The following is a 20,946-nucleotide window of genomic DNA, read 5'->3' as shown; positions in this document are numbered from 1 at the left end:
TCGGAGCCTCCATTACTGCCACATGACTTAATTGCAACGCGCTCACTGCAGAAAACCTGCAGATAATTGACCAATATGCTCCTCATTAATTCCACGATCGATTTGTCCTTTGTTATTGGTTGCTTCTATAGATTTTTCACGTTAACGAGGACGAGTGCTGAAAAACTACCTAATAATTGGCAATGTAAAATCATTACGTCGATAATTCTCTATTGGTTTGTCATTTATTTAAACGAGGAAGTCCAATAGTTGAACCGTTACGATTTGTATCTTCTATTTCAGAGAGAGAGAGAGAGAGAGAGAGAGGTAGAGAGAGAGAAAGAGAAAAAGTTCTGATTTATCAATTTAGATTTTATTAATTAGATTTCAGACTTATCACTCGGGCTTACCAATTAGACCAATTAGACTCGGGCTTACAATTAGACGAAAGGCCGTTGAGTTTTCGTCTTTTTATCCCGTAATTTTATTCTCTTCCCGGATCGATGAGAGGAAAACCGATAACGGGAAATCGCAACAATGCGACTACATTTTATTCACAAACAAATAAACACACATACATACGCGTCCAACACATAGGAGGAGACTAGAGATTACAAGTCTATCGAGTTATTATTATTACTTTAGAGTCGTCTTGGTAGCGGCGTATCGATACAATTGATAAAGTAAATGAAGTTACAGATAATTAATTAAGAGAATCGTTTGTGTGCATATGCTGCGATTTACGACGTATATTATCCATAATTATGATAAATGCAGTGAACGAAATAACCAATCAGTCAATCAGTAAGTTGAACTAATTGATTGGCTGACTGATTGAGATTGATCGGTCACGCATAATCACGTACGCATAATCGCTTGCGCTTTATCGCGTTTGAGTTTCCTTTCTTCATTTTCTTTCCTCGTTTCTCTTCTCTATTTCTCTGTCTGTTTCTCTTCTTTCTCGTTCTTTTTCTGTTATCTTTCTTTCTCCGTATGTATGGCACATACCTACTTTTAGGATCTTATTATTTTTACGATATGTAGTCATCTCTCTTATTCTCGTGAAACGCGCCACACACTCTTCTCCTAGATTTCTAATACAAATTGCACGTAGGGCGATCTACACTCGTCATAATCGGGAGGCTCGTCATAGTCTATACGATAACAAATAAAATTAAATAAATACGTAAATAAATTAATAAAAATAAACGAATAATAATTATCGTACGCGCGTCAGAGAGGACGACCGTACACACGCGTGTGAAAAAAATTCCGTATAAAAAACTCCTGTCCCTTCGCTCTCATTGACTCTCGATTGTATATTCGGCGGTACAATAGAAATGTAAATCCGACCCTATATAAAAAATAAAACGAGAAACTTCGGGCGGTTGACCAATTCCAAAATCGACTATCATCACCTGGGAAATATATACAGCGCGGCGAGTAAACCGCCGCGAATTCCTGTCCGTGCGAATCCCACCTCCTAGCGGTTGACTGTACGATGCAGAGAGCCGTGCTGGTAGTTTGTGTTGAGACTAAAAAAGAAAAAAAAGAATAGCATTTCACTCTTCATAAGTAGGCATATCCACACATATAAACACACGGACACGTCGAAGTAACACAATTACACACGCACACAGGAGAGGGAAACGAAGAAATATAAAAAGAGACTCACCATAGTGACACACGCTCTCTATATACACAACACACACACATACACGCATTTAACGAGACAAAAAAGTAAAAAGTGGATAATGGATTAACGGTATTCTAAATGTAACATGTATATGATGGCTGTACAAATGTAACATTTTTTTCCATTATGTATGATGATAATAAAGATAATGAGGACAAAATACGGGAGATTTGATGCGAAAAGAGGAAATCGTGAGGGATGAAACTAAGAGAAAAGAAGAGAAAAAAGAAATTGAAAAAAAAAAGAAAATGCGAAAGTGCGCGCGACGGTGGAAAATCGACGCGGGAAAAATCGCGGCGACAACGACGCGACGATCCCGTCGACCCGTCGGCGCACCTGTGTGAGTGATTTATCAATAAACTACTATTACTTTTAATTATTATGAAATAACATTTCTGTACTAATATTATGATATAAAACCATACATTGAATGGCAATTCCCATATCTTTATCTCTCTATCTGTCTGCGGTGTTGCTTTCCTGTCCCTTGTTTTACGATAAAGTGATAATCTTTAAAAAATTTGTATTTAGAAGCATTGAAACATATAATTATTTAAAATCGGGGTCGAAGAAACAGAAATGAAATGAATAAAACGTATTAGGTCGGTGGGAAAGGTTCGTCGTATCTGTCAAATAAGACTGAACGAGATTTTTTTTTAACCAGATTGTCCACAAATTGGAAATTAATGAGGAAATGCGACGAAACATTAGCACCAAACTAATAGCGCCGAGTTTTTCAAGAACAATAATATATTGTCGTAATTGTTGCGAACGCAAATACGGCGACTCGTTCTTAAAAGTCTCTAAATTCTCGCATGAGATCTCTTTATTTTTGGATACATTGTAGCAAGCGTAGTTCGATAACATATTGAACAGTGATGACGAATGGCCATTACAACGCAACGAATGCTCTACACGCAGGCGGTTCTTTCGACAAATAAACGTTCCTTTGCAGGATGGGTCGCATTGTTCTCGCGAAGAAAAATGTAATTACGAAGGAGCCGATGTATAAGCAACGATTACAAATCATTTATTAATCAATTATATACACGACAGTGTTAACAGCACAAAAACATAGCGATATCTCGTGGATTTTTCTTTTCTCTTTTTCAAAGCATACTTGCATCTCGACAGTTTTCTTTTCTCTGAATACAATTGGGATTTCAGGTATAAAACATTTTACACTGGTATTCGTACTCACGCACGTCTTTTTTCTTTTCCCTCGTATAGATTCCCATTAACACTTCCGCTCGGTGATGCTACTCTCTTAAGATGAATCAGACAAAATATTTCTAACTGAATTAATGAAAAGAGTATTTCACCGACAAGTGAGTAATTTACTGATTTTCAGTGGAAATACTCTCACTTTACTGTCATATCTCACTGATTTTAATCAGTGGAAGTAAGATTTCACTTCAAAATTTGTAGTATACAAATTCGTTACGCGTTATGCCAAATTCAATTTTTTGTGTTTGTGGAGATGGAATTAATGTTTTCCACGTAATTTGCATGCATGACACTGTAATTGCAAATTATATCATTAACAGGAACAGTCGCCACTATTAACTGATTTTTTCAGCGAAATTTTACTGATTGCAATACTATACTTATAACTAAGCTATCAGTTATAAGTATAGGATTTCAGTGAAGAATACACTGATTGTACTTTAGAGAGTACGTATGCTTCTATATATGTCTTATTTTTATTAAACTCGGCATACCAAACAGTTAAATACATCTCGTATAAAAACTATTGCAATATCTTACGAATACATAACGTAATACAATATTTGTTGGCTCTTTCGTTTTGCCGTTTTCACTTGTTTCACTTGTTGGGCGCGTTATCAACGTGTCATATTATTGGCGAGTCTGATCGTGAAGAATACACATCTGGAATTCACATTGACAATTAAGATACCGGATAAAATTTATTTTGTCAACAATTTGTGTGTGTGATTGTGGGAAAGTGACGTTTTACGACTTCGATTTTATAATTTCTCGCATAATAATTCACCATTTATTCGCGTTTATTCTTTTCACACAGATCATTGGCATTGAAAAGATGCAAAGAACGTCTTGCAAATATCTGCCACCGAATCCAAAGTAAAACGTCATTTTAAAGCAGGTTCCCCCGTTTTAACCACGCGTTCTATACGTTTTTTTTCCTTCTTCTGTCGTATAGAAGAAGAAGAAGAAGAAAGGATATCTGTCTCGTTCTAAACGAGAAGCGCAGCTAAAACTGACATCTGTGTACCGCCTTCTTTGTCTCTTCTTCTCTCTTTCCCTTTCGTTCAAAATATGACTACTTTTATAAACGTTTAAATCTCATAAGAATCTCCATCGCTGGTTATTACGTTATTTCTACGTACGATGCGATACACGAAACACTTTTCACATTATCGGTATGTCTGTGTGTGTTTGAGTGTGTACTTATATTTTATGTACAGTATACGTAATTCGTGAGTCCTGCGTAAACGTGACTCCGGTTGCCGAAGTCCTTGTTCGAAATCAACGTTCGATTCCTCATCAAAATTACTAACTACGCGACGTCACGTTTCGTTTTTCACAACAACCTCAATGACGGCAGTATGACTGCAAATGACTAGAAGCGCGACCCGGAAGTCGGTGGCCGTCGCGTCGTTTCCCGCTTTACTGGTCTTCTCGCTTAACGAGCTTATTCTTTGACTAGCATAACGTATTAAAAATGTTATTTTTCCTCGTTTCTCCAATTTCTTTTACATTAAGGCCCTTAGTCACTGTCCTCCGTGTTTCGCGGAGCGCAGGTCAACGGTCGTCGGCTGTCTTCGTCTGATCCGTATATGACTTCCTCTTCCGAATCGTTAAACATCGAAAATGCAGGATTATCCTTCGTTATGGATGAGTCTGTAGGATAAACACTCAGGTTAGTGCAATGTATCTAGTAGAAAGCTTTTTTTCTTCAATGATAAAAGTTTTAAGCAACACTAAGAAATATCATATATCAGAGAAAAAAAAACAGATATTCACGTTGTCCATAGACTTGCTGGAGCGCAGGTGCGTAAACGTATGCCATGGTGTACAAGTAAAAATTAAGAAGACCATAAAGGGCCATGAACTGTGCGGATGTGCGGTAATAGGTAGAAAGGCGTGACGCAAAACTGTCTTCCAATACACCGGCTCCGAACTGACGAGCGGTGACCAAACTGCAAACGCCAGCAACTACTGCGGCAAGCAACGTCAGGAACCGCAAACGAAGATCTATAAAAATCGAGAATATATATATATATATATATATATATATATATATATATATATATATATGTGTGTGTGTGTGTGTGTGTGTGTGTGTGTGTGTGTGTGTGTGTGTGTTTTATTTACTAATAGATATTTTTCCTGTCAGTATATATTCGTTTCCTCGTCTCTATAAATTCTCTTTACATTATGCTGACGCAGAATTTATGTTTTGCAGATTTAGAGGAACATGAAACGGTAAACTTACCGAAGTATGGCATAGACCGTAATTCGCTGTACGCTCTTAATATGAGAAGTAGCAAGTACGCGATGTAGAAGCCACCTATTGTGAAGAAAAACACCTTGAAGCCCTGGAAAAACAAATGCATCGGTGCGACGATACGATGTAATAAGCGCAGACTTGTTTGAGCGAGTGTATTATAGATGAATAAGGAGCAGTGGCAATTAACTCACGTAGTAATTAGACGTATCGAGAACATAATTGTAAGTGGGATCCTCCAGTTCGGTGCAACGAAGCCATGTGGCGAGCGTCAATGCTGCGCCCCACAGCATACCCACAACTAAGAGTTTAGGCAGGTAAAAGGTGATGAGTCGTCTTTCATTCTAAACAAAGAAGACGAAACGGATGAGAATGTACTAATAATGAAATATAATAGAATTAATAATAATACACATCATATATATAATTTCTATACTGAGAGAAAAAAGTATAATATATACGTTTTTTTTAATAGATTAGTCTTGCTATCTCTTACGCTTATGTACATCAATACCTGTCTGAGGCCGTGATAAACGCAGAGCCAGAACATAAGAATGGCGCATAAGAAGGTGGTCTGTAGAATCGCATCCAGCATTCCAGGCACCCAGGAGTTCACCAAGAAAGTCATAGGAAACAGTGGATCTACCAGGTGAATTATTTGAGAACGTGATTAGACGTTTAATGAAGTCGAACAGTGATCGCGACGAATACGATGCGGCATTTACTCACTATTGTAGAGAATCAGCAATGGAAGAAGTATGGAGATCCACTTCTGCTCAATCGACCAATCGTGTAGCGGATACTTCCTGAGCGAGTGGCCGAACCAACACTGAAAGCGGTAACGTTAGAAAGTATTTTGTAATGAGATGCCGTTTTGTTTTTGTTTTTTTTTAAGCGCACGACTAAGGGCGATTGCGAATTACCATCACTCCGAACGTGGTAAGTAGAAAGATCAGCCGGAACCAGATCTCGATTTGCGTGAACGCCGGATTGTAGTTCTTGAACTGTGAAGGAATAAGCAAGAGGAAAACGTCAAAGGAGAACGAAAGGAGCGAAATCTCGAATGTGCGATATTGTTTTACGTTCAATGAGAGGTGGGGATGATCTCGTGCAGTGCTTACTGACGTAGAATGTGAGTTGCCGTATCGTGTAACGCTGATGGAAGCTCTCAAGTCCGTGGAAGCGGACAGTGATGATGTAGTAACTGTAGTCGAGAAAGCCGAGATGAGCGACGACCAGCTCTTCGCAAGTTTGCCTCTCGCATTTCAGATGTCTGGTTCTGGAGGAAAGTTAAAAAGAAAATGTATTGGTTACGGCGACGTTTACTTCTCGTATTATTGCGTTAGCGGAACTCAAAATAAGCGCTACAAACTTTCTTAAAGTAAATCAGTAAAAATGTATCTGACTGAATCGGTAAAAGGTATAGTATTTCTATGAAGAACACACTGATTGTATTTTAGAAAGAAGTCCTCACCGATTATGTCCAGCTTCCGGCGATAGCACAGACACGAGCTTGCGGTTGAGAGTGATACCGTCTATAGAGACGCTAACTTGAAACCCCTTGTCGTATCTCTCATCTGCAAGACGTGCAGTTAACAGTCTGATATAATTATAGAAATCGATCAATCAGCAAAATTACAAGAAACAGATTGTGTACTTTAGTATCACATAATAGAAAAGAAACCATTAATGAAAATTTGACATGATTCGTTTACCGTCGTTGTTCGATGTCGATAGCTTGGCGATCACCCACAATTGCTGGCTGTACGTGGACAATAGAGGCGTCTTCATGATGAATGGACCAGTGGCCATCTCGCTACCGTTCAGATGTGCCTTCTGTTCGCTAGTTGATGTTATAGGTGGACCTGTAAAGCGTTAATAAATTAGCAAAGTGCTTTCTTCGCAGTTATATATAATAATTACAGTATATTATATAATATAAATTATAATATATACACATACACACATACATATATGTACATATGTGTTTGTATATATATATATATATATATATATAATGATAAATAATCTGGTAATAATTAAATACTAAATGGTAATAATTGAATACTAGTATTCATTGTTTTTCTGTGTGTATGAGCGGTGAATAAAGTTGCTGTTGATATTCTGGGCGAAACATTAATATCGAATCGAAAAATAGAAGTAGGGAAAATCGTGGGTCAGTTTAATTTAGTGAAAATTACTACTCACCGGCGAGGCCGATAAATACCGCCAGCCCGAAACACGCGAAAAATGCGACGAACACCATGACAAATTCCCTCTTGTGCATCGAGTACAGGCGCATTTGCACAGATCTGCACGGCAAAATATATCGTGCTTAGTTGACATTTTACACATATCGCATTTGCTGCGCATTTGATTGAGAAATAATTGAATAAATGTATCTTGCTGCTCTCGTTCGCGCATCTTGTCGGTTCCATGCACTATTAAATGCGTATGTATTAAAAGCTTGCAATATCAGAAAATTATTCTTTAAGGAGCCTATAGGCACAAATTGCATAAAACAAATCTTGATGAAAGCACCTCTTTTTACTTGAAATAAATTCTGCCATCGAACAGAAATAAATTATTGTTCGAAGAAATAGTATTCTATCTGATCTAGAAATAGTATTCTAATCTGATAATTCTTTCGAATTAACGTACCTCTCGCAACGATCATGATGATAAGCTGGCGCGATATATTTGTTAAATTCGCTGAACAGGTCACTGAATTGCGACAGCGCATTTCTAACCTTGAGGTTCCAACCAGCGGATGGAAGGTGATACGAATATCCTAATCCGGGTCCGTCCATCATTTTCGGGATTCTGAACAGAGTGGTTTTGCATGCATCTCTAATGTATCTGATTGCTATTTCGTATATAATCATAATTCTGATTTTACATTACATATACATAATTATTTTTTTATATACAGAAGATTCTTTCCTCCATAAAAAATTTAAATCTGCATTACTCTACTGTATAATACTAACAGCTCTGTTTAACAATTTCGAAATGCCTTATATCTGAGCTTACTGTCTAAAGAAACAAATATTATGCTTCATTCGCGTGATACAAGACGAAAAAGCAACTTGATCAAACGTGTATGCGTATACTTATTTCATTTCTCAAAAGTTACTTCCTCGTCTTGAATTTTATCCAAACGATGATTCAGTCGCGATCATTTCGTTTATCCGGATTTATCACGCATAAGGTGCATGTAAACAGACAAGAACAGAGAGGAACTCACGTTCTACTTTACTGCGTGGTAACAATAGATGCTACTTCTGTGCGCACCCTCGACGAATACCGCTCCCCAACATAACGTTCAAGATTCATGAGCGATTCCACGCGGACGAGGTGGTACACCACTAGGCACATGTAAGGGAAAATTCGACGTAGCGTTGCACGTAAACTGGCGGCAGAGGTGTGGAAAATACGAGACGCGACTGCACAGGAACACGAGCGGTACACACGTCGAGCATCGTGACGCGCAGCTATTGATTTTTCTGTCCGCCATATGCTCGTTGAAGGGGGTTGTGGCGACACACACGACGTGAAGCAACAACCCGCAGTATTTATATCGCCGGACAAAAGGATTTCACGGCGTTATACGTAGTATTTAGTATATATGTACATAATTGTAATAAAGACTGCCTGTTTGAGAGGTAATGCGGAATCAAATCTTACACGTCCACGAATGGATATATTCGTCAAGACTGGATAAAGGATCTGCGAAAGGAAGAAAAGGTTTGAGAAGTGCGCAAAAAGACTCCGTTTAAAATAATTTCATAATTTATAGATATAAAAAGACATTCGTACTTTGTTTCTTTTTTACAACATCCATATCTTCTTTAAACGATACACTAAATATATACAGAGCGTTACAACCGATCGTTCAGTCCCAATATTTGATTTTGCCGTCCCATCCAGCTGTGGCGAGTCTGGAAGGTTCGTGCGGATGCCACAGCACGTCGATGCACACTCCGTCGTGCGCTTTCCACTTTTTATATAATTTTGTAGTCTTCCAATCCCATATGTAACATTTGCCATCTGCGTCACCTGATACCAAATAGCTGAAAGCAGAAAATTTGTATTACTCGCGAGAATGAAATGGAACGACATCTAATCTGATTTTAATAGTTTGATCTTCCTAATAGTTCATTCTTAATAGTTTGTTTTTCTGAATATTATATAATACCTCATATCCGGGGAGAAATCCAAGCCGCACGCGTATCCGGCAACCATATGCCCGGTGAATGTCTTTTTTCGGTTCATTTTGAATCGATTCAGCGCCGAGAAAATGACAATCTTATTATCCATACTCTGACACGCGAGCCACTTCTGATTGCGGGACGGTGTTACAGCCGGCATCGAATGCATTGAAGGATCAGCAATATATTTCATATCGACTGGAATATCCCTGTATAGAAGAAGAATTCGTTCTTAATAGCAAATCGATCTCACTGCACGAAATTATTCGGCGAGAGTATATACAGAGTAATATACAGAGTATATATATGTATATATATATATATATATATATATATATATATATATATATATATAAAATCTATATATAGATTATATATAGAGTAAGTTTCGTACCATTCCCAAACGCGAAGACTTTTGTCGTCCGATGTGGTCACGAATCTGCGATTTTCATCCACAAATGTGATGGTGTTCACAGCGCCTAAATGTCTGTCGTACTCCTGTGTTATTTCACCGGAACGTATATCCCACTGTAATATAGTCAATATATTTCCGTAGGTTTATGCAAGTTCATATTATATACTATATAAAGTAGGTTTTTATCACACATTTATATGGCTTTCACGATACATACACAAATGATTTTCTTATCACTGGTGCCAGCCACGAAGAGATGCTGCTTATCTGGATCGGGATTGAATTTGGCACAGTACGGGATCTTCCTGCTCGTGAAACGACTGATGCAAGCTCCAGTTTCTGTGTCCCACAGTTTCACATAGCGGTCATACGCCGCAGATAAGAATCGTTTGCCATCGTTGTCGAAGCTTATATCGCGCACTGCCTGCCTATGTCCGTAATATGTACGAACGCATCTTCTGTCTTTGTATACCTCCCACAACTGCACACAATAGGATATTTTAGCGTACCAAATTTAAGGATATGAAAAATTTGAAGAAACTACCAATGCAAGTGAAAATTCGTTGGCGTTATGTGATGAACAAAGCGAATTACCTTCACTCTGCAGTCCATACTGCAAGACAATAATAAGTGCGCGGTACGAGGAAACCAGCGGATCTGCGAGATGCCCTTCGTGTGGCCCTCCCATGTATGAATTTGCGCTTTAGGTAAGAAGCAGCGGTCGGGTGGCGATTCTGACCTGAGATTTACACCGACATCCTGCGGCGCGTGCAAGAATGAACGTCCCTGATAATCCACACTGTCTTTGACTGCAATATGAAAATTATGTTACAAGTAAATCCCGTGTTTGTGAAAAATTTCTTAAGATAAACTTAAAAATTATTATTCCAACATTAATATTGTATAGTTCTTAATAACAAAAATATATTATATGTAATTCTTAATTTTCAATAAAAAAAAAAAAATTAAAATTAATTCTTAAAGATTCTTTAAGATTTATGCATCTTATTAATGATAACATTTATTCATTTTTAAGATATATATCTTAAAAATGATTTTTGTGTTAATATATTGAATATATATAAGATCTTACTATGTAACACAGTCTTCTCTTCTAGCGGCTTTTCTTCCGTCTGTTTGCCTCGTTTGTTACGTTTAGCCAATATTTCCTCCAACTCAGCAGCTTCCTCCTCGCTTGGCTTCACGACTCGCTTCTCATCTATATATCCACCCCATGGCCCCAAAAAACCTTCTATATCCGCGGGATTGTTGTTTCTGTGCCGTTTCCTTTTATCTGACGGTCTCAACGCAGTATTCTCAAAGACAGTCTTACCGCCAGATTCTTCTGCTGCTTCTTTCGCGCCAATTATAATTTTACCCTCTTCTGCACTACCATCCACCGTTGGATCTAATGCGTATCCTGAAGACAAAACAAGATTCAGATATTTTATGTATTAATGTTTCAAGTTAATGATATTTTAAGTTAATTGCTATACTAAGTTCTATTGATAGAAGATGAAGTCTATTTTACACATCATTAAATGATAACATAGCAGATTTTTATTTTAATTTCATCGATATTTTACTAATTTCATCGAATTCTAAATAATATGCATTAATGCTATAATAACTGATTGTAATCAATATGTGACTAATACATGAATTGGTACTATAAAACTTGCATTTATTCAAAAGAAATTAAAGAAAAGCTTTGTCAGTAGTACAAAATATTTGTTACCATAACTAGCAAATGTTCTTCTCTGATTTTCAAATTGGAATTCGCTAATGTGTGCACGTTCCACATATCCAGACAGCATATTCTTGATAGCACGCTGCTGTTGGGTCTTGAATGGATTCTCTGGTCCTACATCTGGTGCAAAGAGCTCCTCATACTTTGGATTGTACATAAGTTCCTTTGTGGTGGAATCTACATGCCTCACGCATAATTCTGTTCCCTATAATATGATAATCGAAAGTTAAAAGATTAAGATCGATGTTGTGTGTGTGTGCGTGTACACTATATATTTATGCAAATCTATTTGAGTAAAAGAAACAAAATTTATACAGATATATACAGATTTATACAGATATTTACAGTAGGCACAACATCAGGCGCAGAACAGATTTGCAAACTAATGGGAGTCTTGAATTTATCAACGGCGAACGGTTCAGATGTAAAATCGGTGTTTGTGCTATGCTTAACTTCTTCATCCTCGACATTTGTGGAAGATTTTTCACTCTCATGCTCACTATCCTCGTCGCTGCTACCATAATCTCTTAACGCGAGCATGGTATTTGTAAAGTTTACGCAAACGTTATATTATACTTGTCGTTATATTGTATTTGTTCCTTCCTTCCTTCCTTCCTTCCTTCAATATTTGGCTACAGGCCTCTCTAAGAGTAATGCCCCAACGCCAGTTTCCGATTAATGATATAATTCGAGAGAAAAGTCTTGGAAATTTTCAAGACACGATCCAAAAAAAATCACAAGGTCCGAACTTGTTCGAACATGTCTTGTCGTGACGGCGGTTAGGCCGGGACTTTATATTGTATTTGTTATAAATATAAATATTAATAAATAGCGCGTACAAACAACTATTCTCTTTTTACGTGAGATCGGTGCGAGAACACTACATATTTCTTCTTTCCATTGGCTGCATTCAGTAGACTCAACAGTTGCACAACAGTTGAGTAATTTGTCAATGTCTACGTTTACACGGCAAGGTTAATTCGGTTTAGTAACTACCATAGTTAGTAAACTATTAAATCCGATTGGTATATTCTTTTAGATCTAGAAATATGCTCCAATTGAATTCAAGAAATCACTAACTACGGTAGTTACTAAACCCGATTAACATCGTCGTGTAAACGTAGCCAATGGCCGCGTTCAGTAGAAAAAGCGCTCAGTGAGCAATCAACGATTATTGGTTCTTGCTATTAGATCCCTAAATCTAGACCAATTACATTGACAAATTACTCAACTGTTGAGTCTACTGAAAGCAGCCAATGGCCGCGTTCAGTAGAACAAGTGATCAGTAAGCGCTCAGTGAGCTCTTGCATCTGATTGGAGTATAGTTGGAGATCTAAAAGAATATGCCAAATCATATACAAGAGCTCCCTGAGCGCTTACTGATCACTTGTTCTACTGAACGCGGCCAATGTAATTGGTCTAGATTTAGGGATCTAATAGCAAGAACCAATAATCGTTGATTGCTCAGTGAACGCTTTTTCTACTGAATGCGCCCATTCGCACTATTTATATAGTCAGCTGATTAATGCCTGTCTACCAACTTTGATTAATTTAACCAGCTAGTCATTTAACGGCAACTTTGAAAATAAAACATTGTCTTGCTATTGAAATGTAGAATTTGATAATAAAAAGATGTTTGATTAGTCGTTAAGTCCTACTACTTGGAAATGCAAGTTTCCTAATTTGTTGGTGAATCGAAAGTATATCTGACTTGTCGTCGAGTTGTACTACGTTCCCGATTTTTTAGTAGAGACAGTGACGACTCGTAGCGGAGATCTCCAAACTAACAAGAAATAACGAGTCTAATATAATACAAGGAATATAAGCAACTATTAGACCCGTTATTTTTGTTAGTTCCGAAATCTCCGTTACAAGCCGCTATTGTCTCTACTCAAGAATCGGGAACGTAGTACAACTCGATGACAAGTCAGACATACTTTTGGTTCATCAACAAATTAGGAAATTCTTGCATTTCTAAATAATAGGACTTAACGATTAATCAAACATCTTTTTATTATCAAATTCTACGTTTCAGTAACAAAGCAGACGACGTTTTATTTTCAAAGTTTCCGTTAAATGACTAGAGGCGTTTTTTTCGTTTCGTAACTACGGTAGCGTTTGTTATAGCATGTTCGACTGGCTCTGTGGGTTAACCCACTCTGGGTTATTCAGCCTACGTTTATTGGTCGAACAAGTACTTATAAGCTTTATGATTGGCTAGTAGAGACTTATGACGTCATTAATCGCTCTCGGAGCGATTAACCCTGAACCAGTCGAACACGCTATTAGTTTGATCCACTTAACGCTCGCAACGCCACGAGCATCATTTTATTTTTGGCTGCGTTCAGCAAGAAAGCTGCTTTGCAACTGTGTAAAATTCGTGAATCTGATTGGTACATGCTCTTGGATTTAACCAAAATTAAGAGCATACTCCAATCAGATTCACGAATTTTACACAGTTGCAAAGCAGCTTTCTCTGCTGAACGCAACCTTTGTTTTTCGAGACGTTGCGAGCGTTAAGTGGGCCAACCAACCAAACAGTTTCGTGGTCACGAAATAAAAAAATGCCTTAGCTAGTTAAATTAAAGACAGGTATTAATCAGCTGACTAATTTATAAATGAGAAACGGCGACTCTGCAGTTTTCAAATTTATCTTTCGGTAAAGCTTTAACTTTGTAAGCTAATTTTTACTCAAAATACGATAAATATATTTTAAAAAAGAAATTTTAAATTTTCTATTCATATCCCGACGAATGTTAAGCCGACTCGTTTGTCTTTTATAGGTGATCAAATCTAGCCAATTTTGTTTCAACGTTGAATAACTTGGTGAAAAAAAAATTACACTGCAATCTGCAAATACGCAATTTAAAGAGAAAACTTCATAATTTTTTATGTGCAAAAGCCAGTTGTGCTTGATTTTTTGTTTGCACGGTGCAGCTTTATTAGACAAACTTTATTAGAAATTTGACGGATCTTAATTTATATTCATATCATATCGTAAAAAATAAATAAACTTTATATTCTACAATATATCTAGAAACTCTTTAAAGACTCTCGTGGCTGTAAATTGTTGCTTAATTATTTCCTATTATTCTTACGAAAGTCGCAATCCGTAATCAACTATTTTTTTTCTTATTTGGTGATATGTCACAATGTTTTTAGCCTTCTCCGAGGATATTTATGGCCATTTAGCACATTGTACTCTTTTTCTAGTTTTATGTAATCTGTCAAGATTGCAGTGTAATTCCAATATTGAGCTAAAAATCACTTTGCAATCAAATTAAAACATTTAGCCTTCTGGACTTTGAAAATATCGAAGGGGTAATAAGTTCTTCAATCAGTTCTTCAGCAAAAGGATATCTACTTATCGTTCGTGTTATTTGTTTCTATCAAGAAATATCTTTGAAGGGAAAATTACTGCATATGTGTTAGTCGATAATCATTGCGTGTCCCGATTGAAACATTGATCTAACCTAATTTAGACCCAAAAATGTAAAGGTTATCGTCAGCTACCGCGCGTTTCTCAAGTTCCCACAGAAGACTACCACAGGTGACAAACCTAGGAAAGAGAAAACGCCATTGTGTTTCCCGATAAGGGATTTGTACGTACAAGAAAGAGAAAACTCACAAAAGACATCTTGACGGTATAGGTTAGGAATTGGAGTATAGGTTAGGTTAGGTTATAGTCGCGCACAGACTCAAGCATGTCAGGTAAAGAATCGAGCGACGAGATTCAGGTAATATCCGAGAAATTGCAGGCTGCCACGACGATCGAGCCAGCGTCGCACAGCGTGCAACAGCCCGGCAACTCCTGCAGGAGTTCGCGAAAAGGCAACAACAATGGTGCCTCGCCGTGTCACCCGCCCGTGGCGGACGACAAAAAGACTCCTTGTGCCGCCGGTACCACCACCAGCACCGCCGTGGATTATAACGTCGCGACGAGGAATTTACCCGAGCTCAACTTGCCTGAGAAGATCCTCATTGTTATTGACACGGTGAAGGAACAGCAATGCACTCCCTTCAAACTCGGCACAGGTGCCATGTATTCGCCGCTCTATATGATCAAACGAGCGGTCGAGTGCTTCGTCCACGCAAAATCCACCATCCAAATGAACCACGAATTCGCACTGATGAGCGTGGACTCGCGGAGCATGCATTGGCTCTGTGACTACACCAACGACACCAGGAGCGTGCTAGGCCATCTGGACAACATCGTCGAGGACGTGATAGACGAGCAGCAGCGTGTCTACGACCTGGATCAGCTATTCGAGGCGATTTACACTAAGATCGCGATGCCGTTGACGAAGGAGCAGGAGGCGCTGGCGCCGACCTTCTCGTCGCGCGTCATCCTCATCTACGGCCGCTCCAACTCGATTCCCAAGTTTTATAAAGGCCAGAAGTATTTGTACGATCTCACGGACAACCCGTACTTCTTCCTGGACGTGTTATTCGTGCACGAGCCACCTGGTGAAGACAACATGTGTGAGGAGGTTTACGCTGAGATCGCGACGTTGGACACGACGAACCTCTCGTACATCTTGGAGGTCGGCCGCAACGCCGCTAACATACACAACAACATGGCCAAGCTGTTGGCACACCCACTACAACGACCGCAGCAGAACGACGCTTGTTACACGCTGTACTCCACGCAGACTGCTCAGGAGGCACATACCAACGTCTAGTGGTCGTCAGAAGGTGTCTCCTTCTTTAGTAGGACTCTTGGCACTCTGACTGATGGTTCAGCCATGTTTCGTCGTGTATTGCTCTGGCCTGTATTAATAGTTATTAATTGAAACTCGTCTCTAGTATGATACTCAGGTTTCAATGCAAAGTTAGATGAGAATTTTTCAATTAAATCGCGCACGTTACACATTTAAAGGTCACACATTCTAATTCAACTTAGATCTAAGTCTGAATACAAATCTGAGTACTTCATATGAACCAAGTTTCAGGTGACGACTATTAATACAGGTCTTAGTCTGTGTCAGACTAGATATTGAAGACTGAGATTACTGGGGCCTGTATCAATAATCGGCTAAAACTTATGTTATATGGAAGATACTTGGATTTTCTTTTAAAGACAGATTCAGATTTTTTAGTTGAATTATATGACATTTGTACTTGTAATTGATTCAATTGAAAAGCTCTCCTTTGGATCTGAATTGAAATTCGAATATCTCACTTGAGACGCGTTTTAAGTAATAAATATAATAGTGCAACTGAGAACTCACATCTAAGGTTTATATTAATAAGTCGTTACTTAAAACTTACCTCAGGTGAGTTAGACGTAAGTTTCTTAGTTAAATCGCGACTACAAACATCACATTTGACATCTACATAATCACTAAATAAATTAGATAAATTATTAAAAAATTTAATAAATTATTAAATAATTCAAATGAAAAACTTAGATCTTTAAATTTAAATTTGAGTATCTTATGTATAATAAGTTGTAAATAATGATTATTAATATGAGTCTAAGTTTGAATTAAAATCAAAGTATTTCTTACTTGAGGTTGGGTTTCAAGTAATAATTATTAATACGGCTTGGGATTTGATAAATTAATTAATTTCGATCTTGGCAAGTCTTTCCCTAACTAGTCAAGTCAACATACCACTCTTGATCTTTTGATATTCAATTTAATATGGTCATTTTTGACAGTGACCCGCTTTGTCTGTGGAATATAAGCAAATTGCAATCTCTAATTTTCATTATCTATTTTGATACAGGCTTTACTCGATTTTTACGGAAGATCAACACGCTGATTATCGCCCTACGATTTCGCTTTAATGTCTTAATAGAAAAATTACCATTCATGTCGTCATACATTACCGTTTGAACTATCGAGAGGAATAAATAAAAATATTGTCTTCTGCCACAGGTTCGTAGAATAAGTCTTGCGAGCGAGCGAATTGAGCACATTGTGTCTCTTAGCGAACTGAGTCTCAAAAGTTTCAAAAATTTCTAATTTTACTGACACATCAACATTTCCTTTTCATGTATTTAACTGTGTTTTTTTCTTCTTTTATAATTTTGTGCTACTTGTAAAAGTTGTAAGCCGCGGTTCATTGTTCCACCTCCTCTTATATTACATTGTAACATCGTCCACTGTGTCACGCGCACCATATCGCCCTCGCTAACGGCTCTTAAAGCTGCACAATACACTGCTCCGACGTCAAATGTGCTGAGAACTTGTCCTTGCGCGCGAAGCTGCGTCCGCAAATGCGACAAGAGAACGGTCTCTCGCCGGAATGCACTCGCCGATGTCGCGTGAGATTGGACGCGTACGAGAATCTCTGCGAGCACTTGTCGCATGTGTACGGCTGTTCGCCGGTGTGTGTTCGCCGATGCTTGTTGAGATCGCCTGCGTGATTGAACTCCTTGCAGCAGAACTCGCATGTCAATTGGCGCCGTCGTCTTCTCGCTCTGTCGTCACCCACGTCTCCATCTTGTTCGCTCACTTCAGCCTTGTGCTGGAGCACCGCGCTGGAAGCTTCTCCGGGGTGATTTTCTGCGTCGCCAATTATCGTCGAATCGTCGTGGACACACGTCTTCTCCTGGACAATTGCCGAATTGTCGCTGGAGACACCTCGGTTGGTCACTTCCGTGTTCGGATCTTCGCTGGCGTGAACCTTCCTCGCGATTACCCCCTCGATAGGCAAACGCAGACCGGTCTTCTTGAAATAATTCTCGATCTTGACGATGCAAGGAGAACAAACTGTGTTCAAAATCTAGACATGAAAACAGAAGCGAGCTTTAACGTCTCCCTGTGGGAAAGATGATCAAGTGTAAAGGAACGCGTATGAGTTCCTCGATCGTTTCATCAAGGGAATTTTCTAGATTCATTACCTGACGTTACAAATACTGTTGCTGTAGTGTAAGATATTTTTTATGGCTTATAGGAATGTTAAGATAACTATATACAGTAAACAAATACATTGTACACATACACAACACTATACGGCACAATTCCCAAGTTATTTGTAAAGTGTTACGACAAATAATACAATAAATGTTACGATTATTTCATGATCAATTTCCACTGTAAATTTTTGTAGTCACGATGATAAGATCCGAATCTGGATCTGGGGAAGACGAATCTGAACAGCACAAATTTCTAAAACTCTTCTTTGAAGAGAAAACACTTCCATAAACGCAACAGCCTCAAATATCATATTTAAAAAGAGTAGAACGTTTTTAGATCCTAATAGACTTATATCAATAGTTGTTACTTGGAACTTTCTTTAGATAAGATACTCAGATTTAAATTGAGAGATAGATATGATGAATCCAAATAAAATATTAGCTTCAAGTAAAATCCTAAATTCAGATCTAAATATCTGATGTAAGACAAGCCTCAAGTAATGATTATTACTATGGGCCTTGAATTTCTTGAAACGTCTTTCAGAGGAATACGCTGTCCAGGAAACGAATAGAATTCAACTCATGAATCGCGCAAGCTGAACGCGGACGTGGACGAACTCGGCTGATGACGAGTGTAAAATTGCGCTTACGTACGATACATACCACAAACTTGAAATTCGAATCTCGCAAAAACGCGTGTGCCGCCTCGTCGTGGCCAAAGATCGGCAAGGTGTGCCTCTTGCAGCAGAAATGGCAGCGTCCTTGACCATGACATGACATGTCTCTGAATGTAATTGTTCACGCGATAATTATGTACGTGATATTTTTTCACCGAGTGGCCACGAAGTCGCGAAATTATTGCGACCGACCGAAAAGACCGATCGTTCGTCGTTGCTATGCGTCCGGCCACGGTTTTTCCAAACGATACCGCCTTGTGATGGCGAAGTGGGAGCGTCGTGTCGGGGAATACCCGATTGCTCGTATATTGAAGTATCGCCTGCACGCACACATACACATACACAGACACAAATGTGACATATGATACGCGTATGTGCATAAACGATTTGCAGAAGAGATAAACGAAGAGTGTGAAACGCCGGCGATTACTGTAGACGGTATCGAATTATACTGATCGGGATTGTCCGGCTGAATTTTGCTCGAGGAAAATTCGTGTCTCAGCATGATGAATCAACGGCGATTTTTTTTTCGATATGTGGAGTTTTATAAATAAATGCTTCATATAACGACGATAATGATTACGAATACACATACACTTTACATTTTTATATAGATTATATTACAAAATATATATTGGACATCTTTTTTCAGGGAAGATATCTGTTTTATTTGAATGTAACGTATCATTGTAAGATGTCGGGACCGATATCGATGTAATTTTGACGAACTATACTAGTAATTACTAATGAACTTCACGCTTCTTTTATTTGCGAAGAAGCGTGAGACAATTACTGAATATGTACAATGTAAGCTCAGTGAATTTGTATTTTTTTATTTCAAGTTGAGATGTCCATCTGCTTGCGAGAAACACCCCGTATGCTTAAGATATCCTTTGATTAAAATATATACGCGCGAACACATACACACACACACACACACACACACACACTATATACACACATACACACTCATATACACGCATACATATGTACATTGACTAAAAAGAAAAATATCGTTGCATACATTTTGATACATCCGTTCGACTGATAACACAATCATTATCTATTATGTTAGATCGGATGCTACAGTATGTACAATATATAGTCACAGTGATGTAAATTCACAGCGATGCATTTCCTGCGGCGATCTACAAGATATCTCGCTTCTACCGCATCGTATTTCGACAATTGACTTTTCGGACGACCCGAATACCGAGTTAATTTTCCTTCGATGCAAAACGCACGGCGAATTTGTGACATTACTCACCTTATTAACTACAAAAGACTTATATCGATGACTCGATAAAGACTTGTATCGAATAAATGGCGTTGCAACACGTCGAGTCCAGACTGAGGAAGTCAGTAATCTTTAGTGAAAGAAGAAAGTCTCAGGTGCAACCCCGATTTCGAAGCGAGATACTTTGTGACGCGCCGCAGCCGATAGTTAGATTATTATACAATGATTGCAAAGTACTTTCTATATCACAGTAATTAAGTCACTTGGTCATCCTCTCGCAGCTCGCATCGCGAGAAACATTCCCATGGAATTTCAGTCGAGCACGCCTTCAAATATGTCAGTTTCGTGTTTGTACACGGCGACGTGTGTGCAACAATCAAAAGATTTACAATGCGCGGATATCATATAAATATAATAATAAATATAGTATAAATTTCGACGTGAACATTAATATCGGATCAGTGCTATTAGTTCAATCTCAATAAATACTAACTAACAGTAATATTATATCAATATTTTAATTTCTTACTCAACAATGTAACTGTTACATATGTTATATTGCATTTACATTATTAAGTAAAAAATTGTAATTGTTGATGTTAATTATAGATAGTTGGTGTTTACTG

The 20,946-nt window shown here is 38.2% G+C and overlaps 4 protein-coding genes across 8 annotated transcripts; 1 reads left to right on the top strand and 3 right to left on the bottom strand.

Annotated features, from left to right (window-relative positions):
* Window positions 1-2,483: 2,483 nt before the first annotated feature.
* On the bottom strand, window positions 2,484-8,885 carry LOC116849562 (transmembrane protein 181). Its single transcript, XM_032826835.1, has 13 exons — window positions 8,413-8,885; window positions 7,827-7,988; window positions 7,374-7,477; window positions 6,881-7,030; window positions 6,640-6,742; window positions 6,291-6,444; window positions 6,089-6,169; window positions 5,895-5,994; window positions 5,680-5,807; window positions 5,360-5,509; window positions 5,154-5,256; window positions 4,682-4,912; window positions 2,484-4,558 (listed from the first exon to the last, which is right to left on the bottom strand). The coding sequence occupies exons 2-13, from the start codon at window positions 7,976-7,978 to the stop codon at window positions 4,425-4,427; spliced, it is 1,590 nt and encodes a 529-aa protein (XP_032682726.1). The 5' UTR covers window positions 7,979-7,988; window positions 8,413-8,885; the 3' UTR covers window positions 2,484-4,424.
* Window positions 8,886-8,935: 50 nt separating this feature from the next.
* Window positions 8,936-12,522, bottom strand: LOC116849560 (pre-mRNA-processing factor 17). Of its 5 annotated transcripts, none has more exons than XM_032826833.1 (9): window positions 12,381-12,522; window positions 11,994-12,185; window positions 11,530-11,746; window positions 10,885-11,211; window positions 10,386-10,600; window positions 10,009-10,272; window positions 9,771-9,904; window positions 9,364-9,585; window positions 8,936-9,238 (listed from the first exon to the last, which is right to left on the bottom strand). In XM_032826833.1, exons 2-9 carry the CDS (start codon window positions 12,060-12,062, stop codon window positions 9,061-9,063), a joined length of 1,626 nt encoding a protein of 541 aa, XP_032682724.1. In that variant the 5' UTR covers window positions 12,063-12,185; window positions 12,381-12,522; the 3' UTR covers window positions 8,936-9,060. The 5 variants fall into 5 exon arrangements, with proteins under 5 accessions (XP_032682724.1, XP_032682722.1, XP_032682725.1 ...); XM_032826831.1 differs by having other exon boundaries at window positions 11,887-12,185; window positions 12,381-12,521; XM_032826834.1 differs by lacking the exon at window positions 11,994-12,185 and having other exon boundaries at window positions 12,381-12,515.
* Window positions 12,523-14,119: 1,597 nt separating this feature from the next.
* On the top strand, window positions 14,120-18,578 carry LOC116849524 (BRISC and BRCA1-A complex member 1-like). The gene has a single exon (XM_032826747.1). The coding sequence runs from the start codon at window positions 15,246-15,248 to the stop codon at window positions 16,221-16,223; it is 978 nt and encodes a 325-aa protein (XP_032682638.1). The 5' UTR covers window positions 14,120-15,245; the 3' UTR covers window positions 16,224-18,578.
* On the bottom strand, window positions 17,166-20,944 carry LOC116849525 (zinc finger protein 595-like). Its single transcript, XM_032826748.1, has 2 exons — window positions 19,070-20,944; window positions 17,166-18,273 (listed from the first exon to the last, which is right to left on the bottom strand). The coding sequence occupies exons 1-2, from the start codon at window positions 19,184-19,186 to the stop codon at window positions 17,689-17,691; spliced, it is 702 nt and encodes a 233-aa protein (XP_032682639.1). The 5' UTR covers window positions 19,187-20,944; the 3' UTR covers window positions 17,166-17,688.
* Window positions 20,945-20,946: the final 2 nt, after the last annotated feature.

Source organism: Odontomachus brunneus, unplaced genomic scaffold, assembly GCF_010583005.1.
Source record: "Odontomachus brunneus isolate Ranch 3 - 2012 unplaced genomic scaffold, Obru_v1 Obru_scaffold_118, whole genome shotgun sequence".
NCBI classification, from domain to species: domain Eukaryota; kingdom Metazoa; phylum Arthropoda; class Insecta; order Hymenoptera; family Formicidae; genus Odontomachus; species Odontomachus brunneus.
This window is presented reverse-complemented; position numbering and strand designations above follow the sequence as displayed.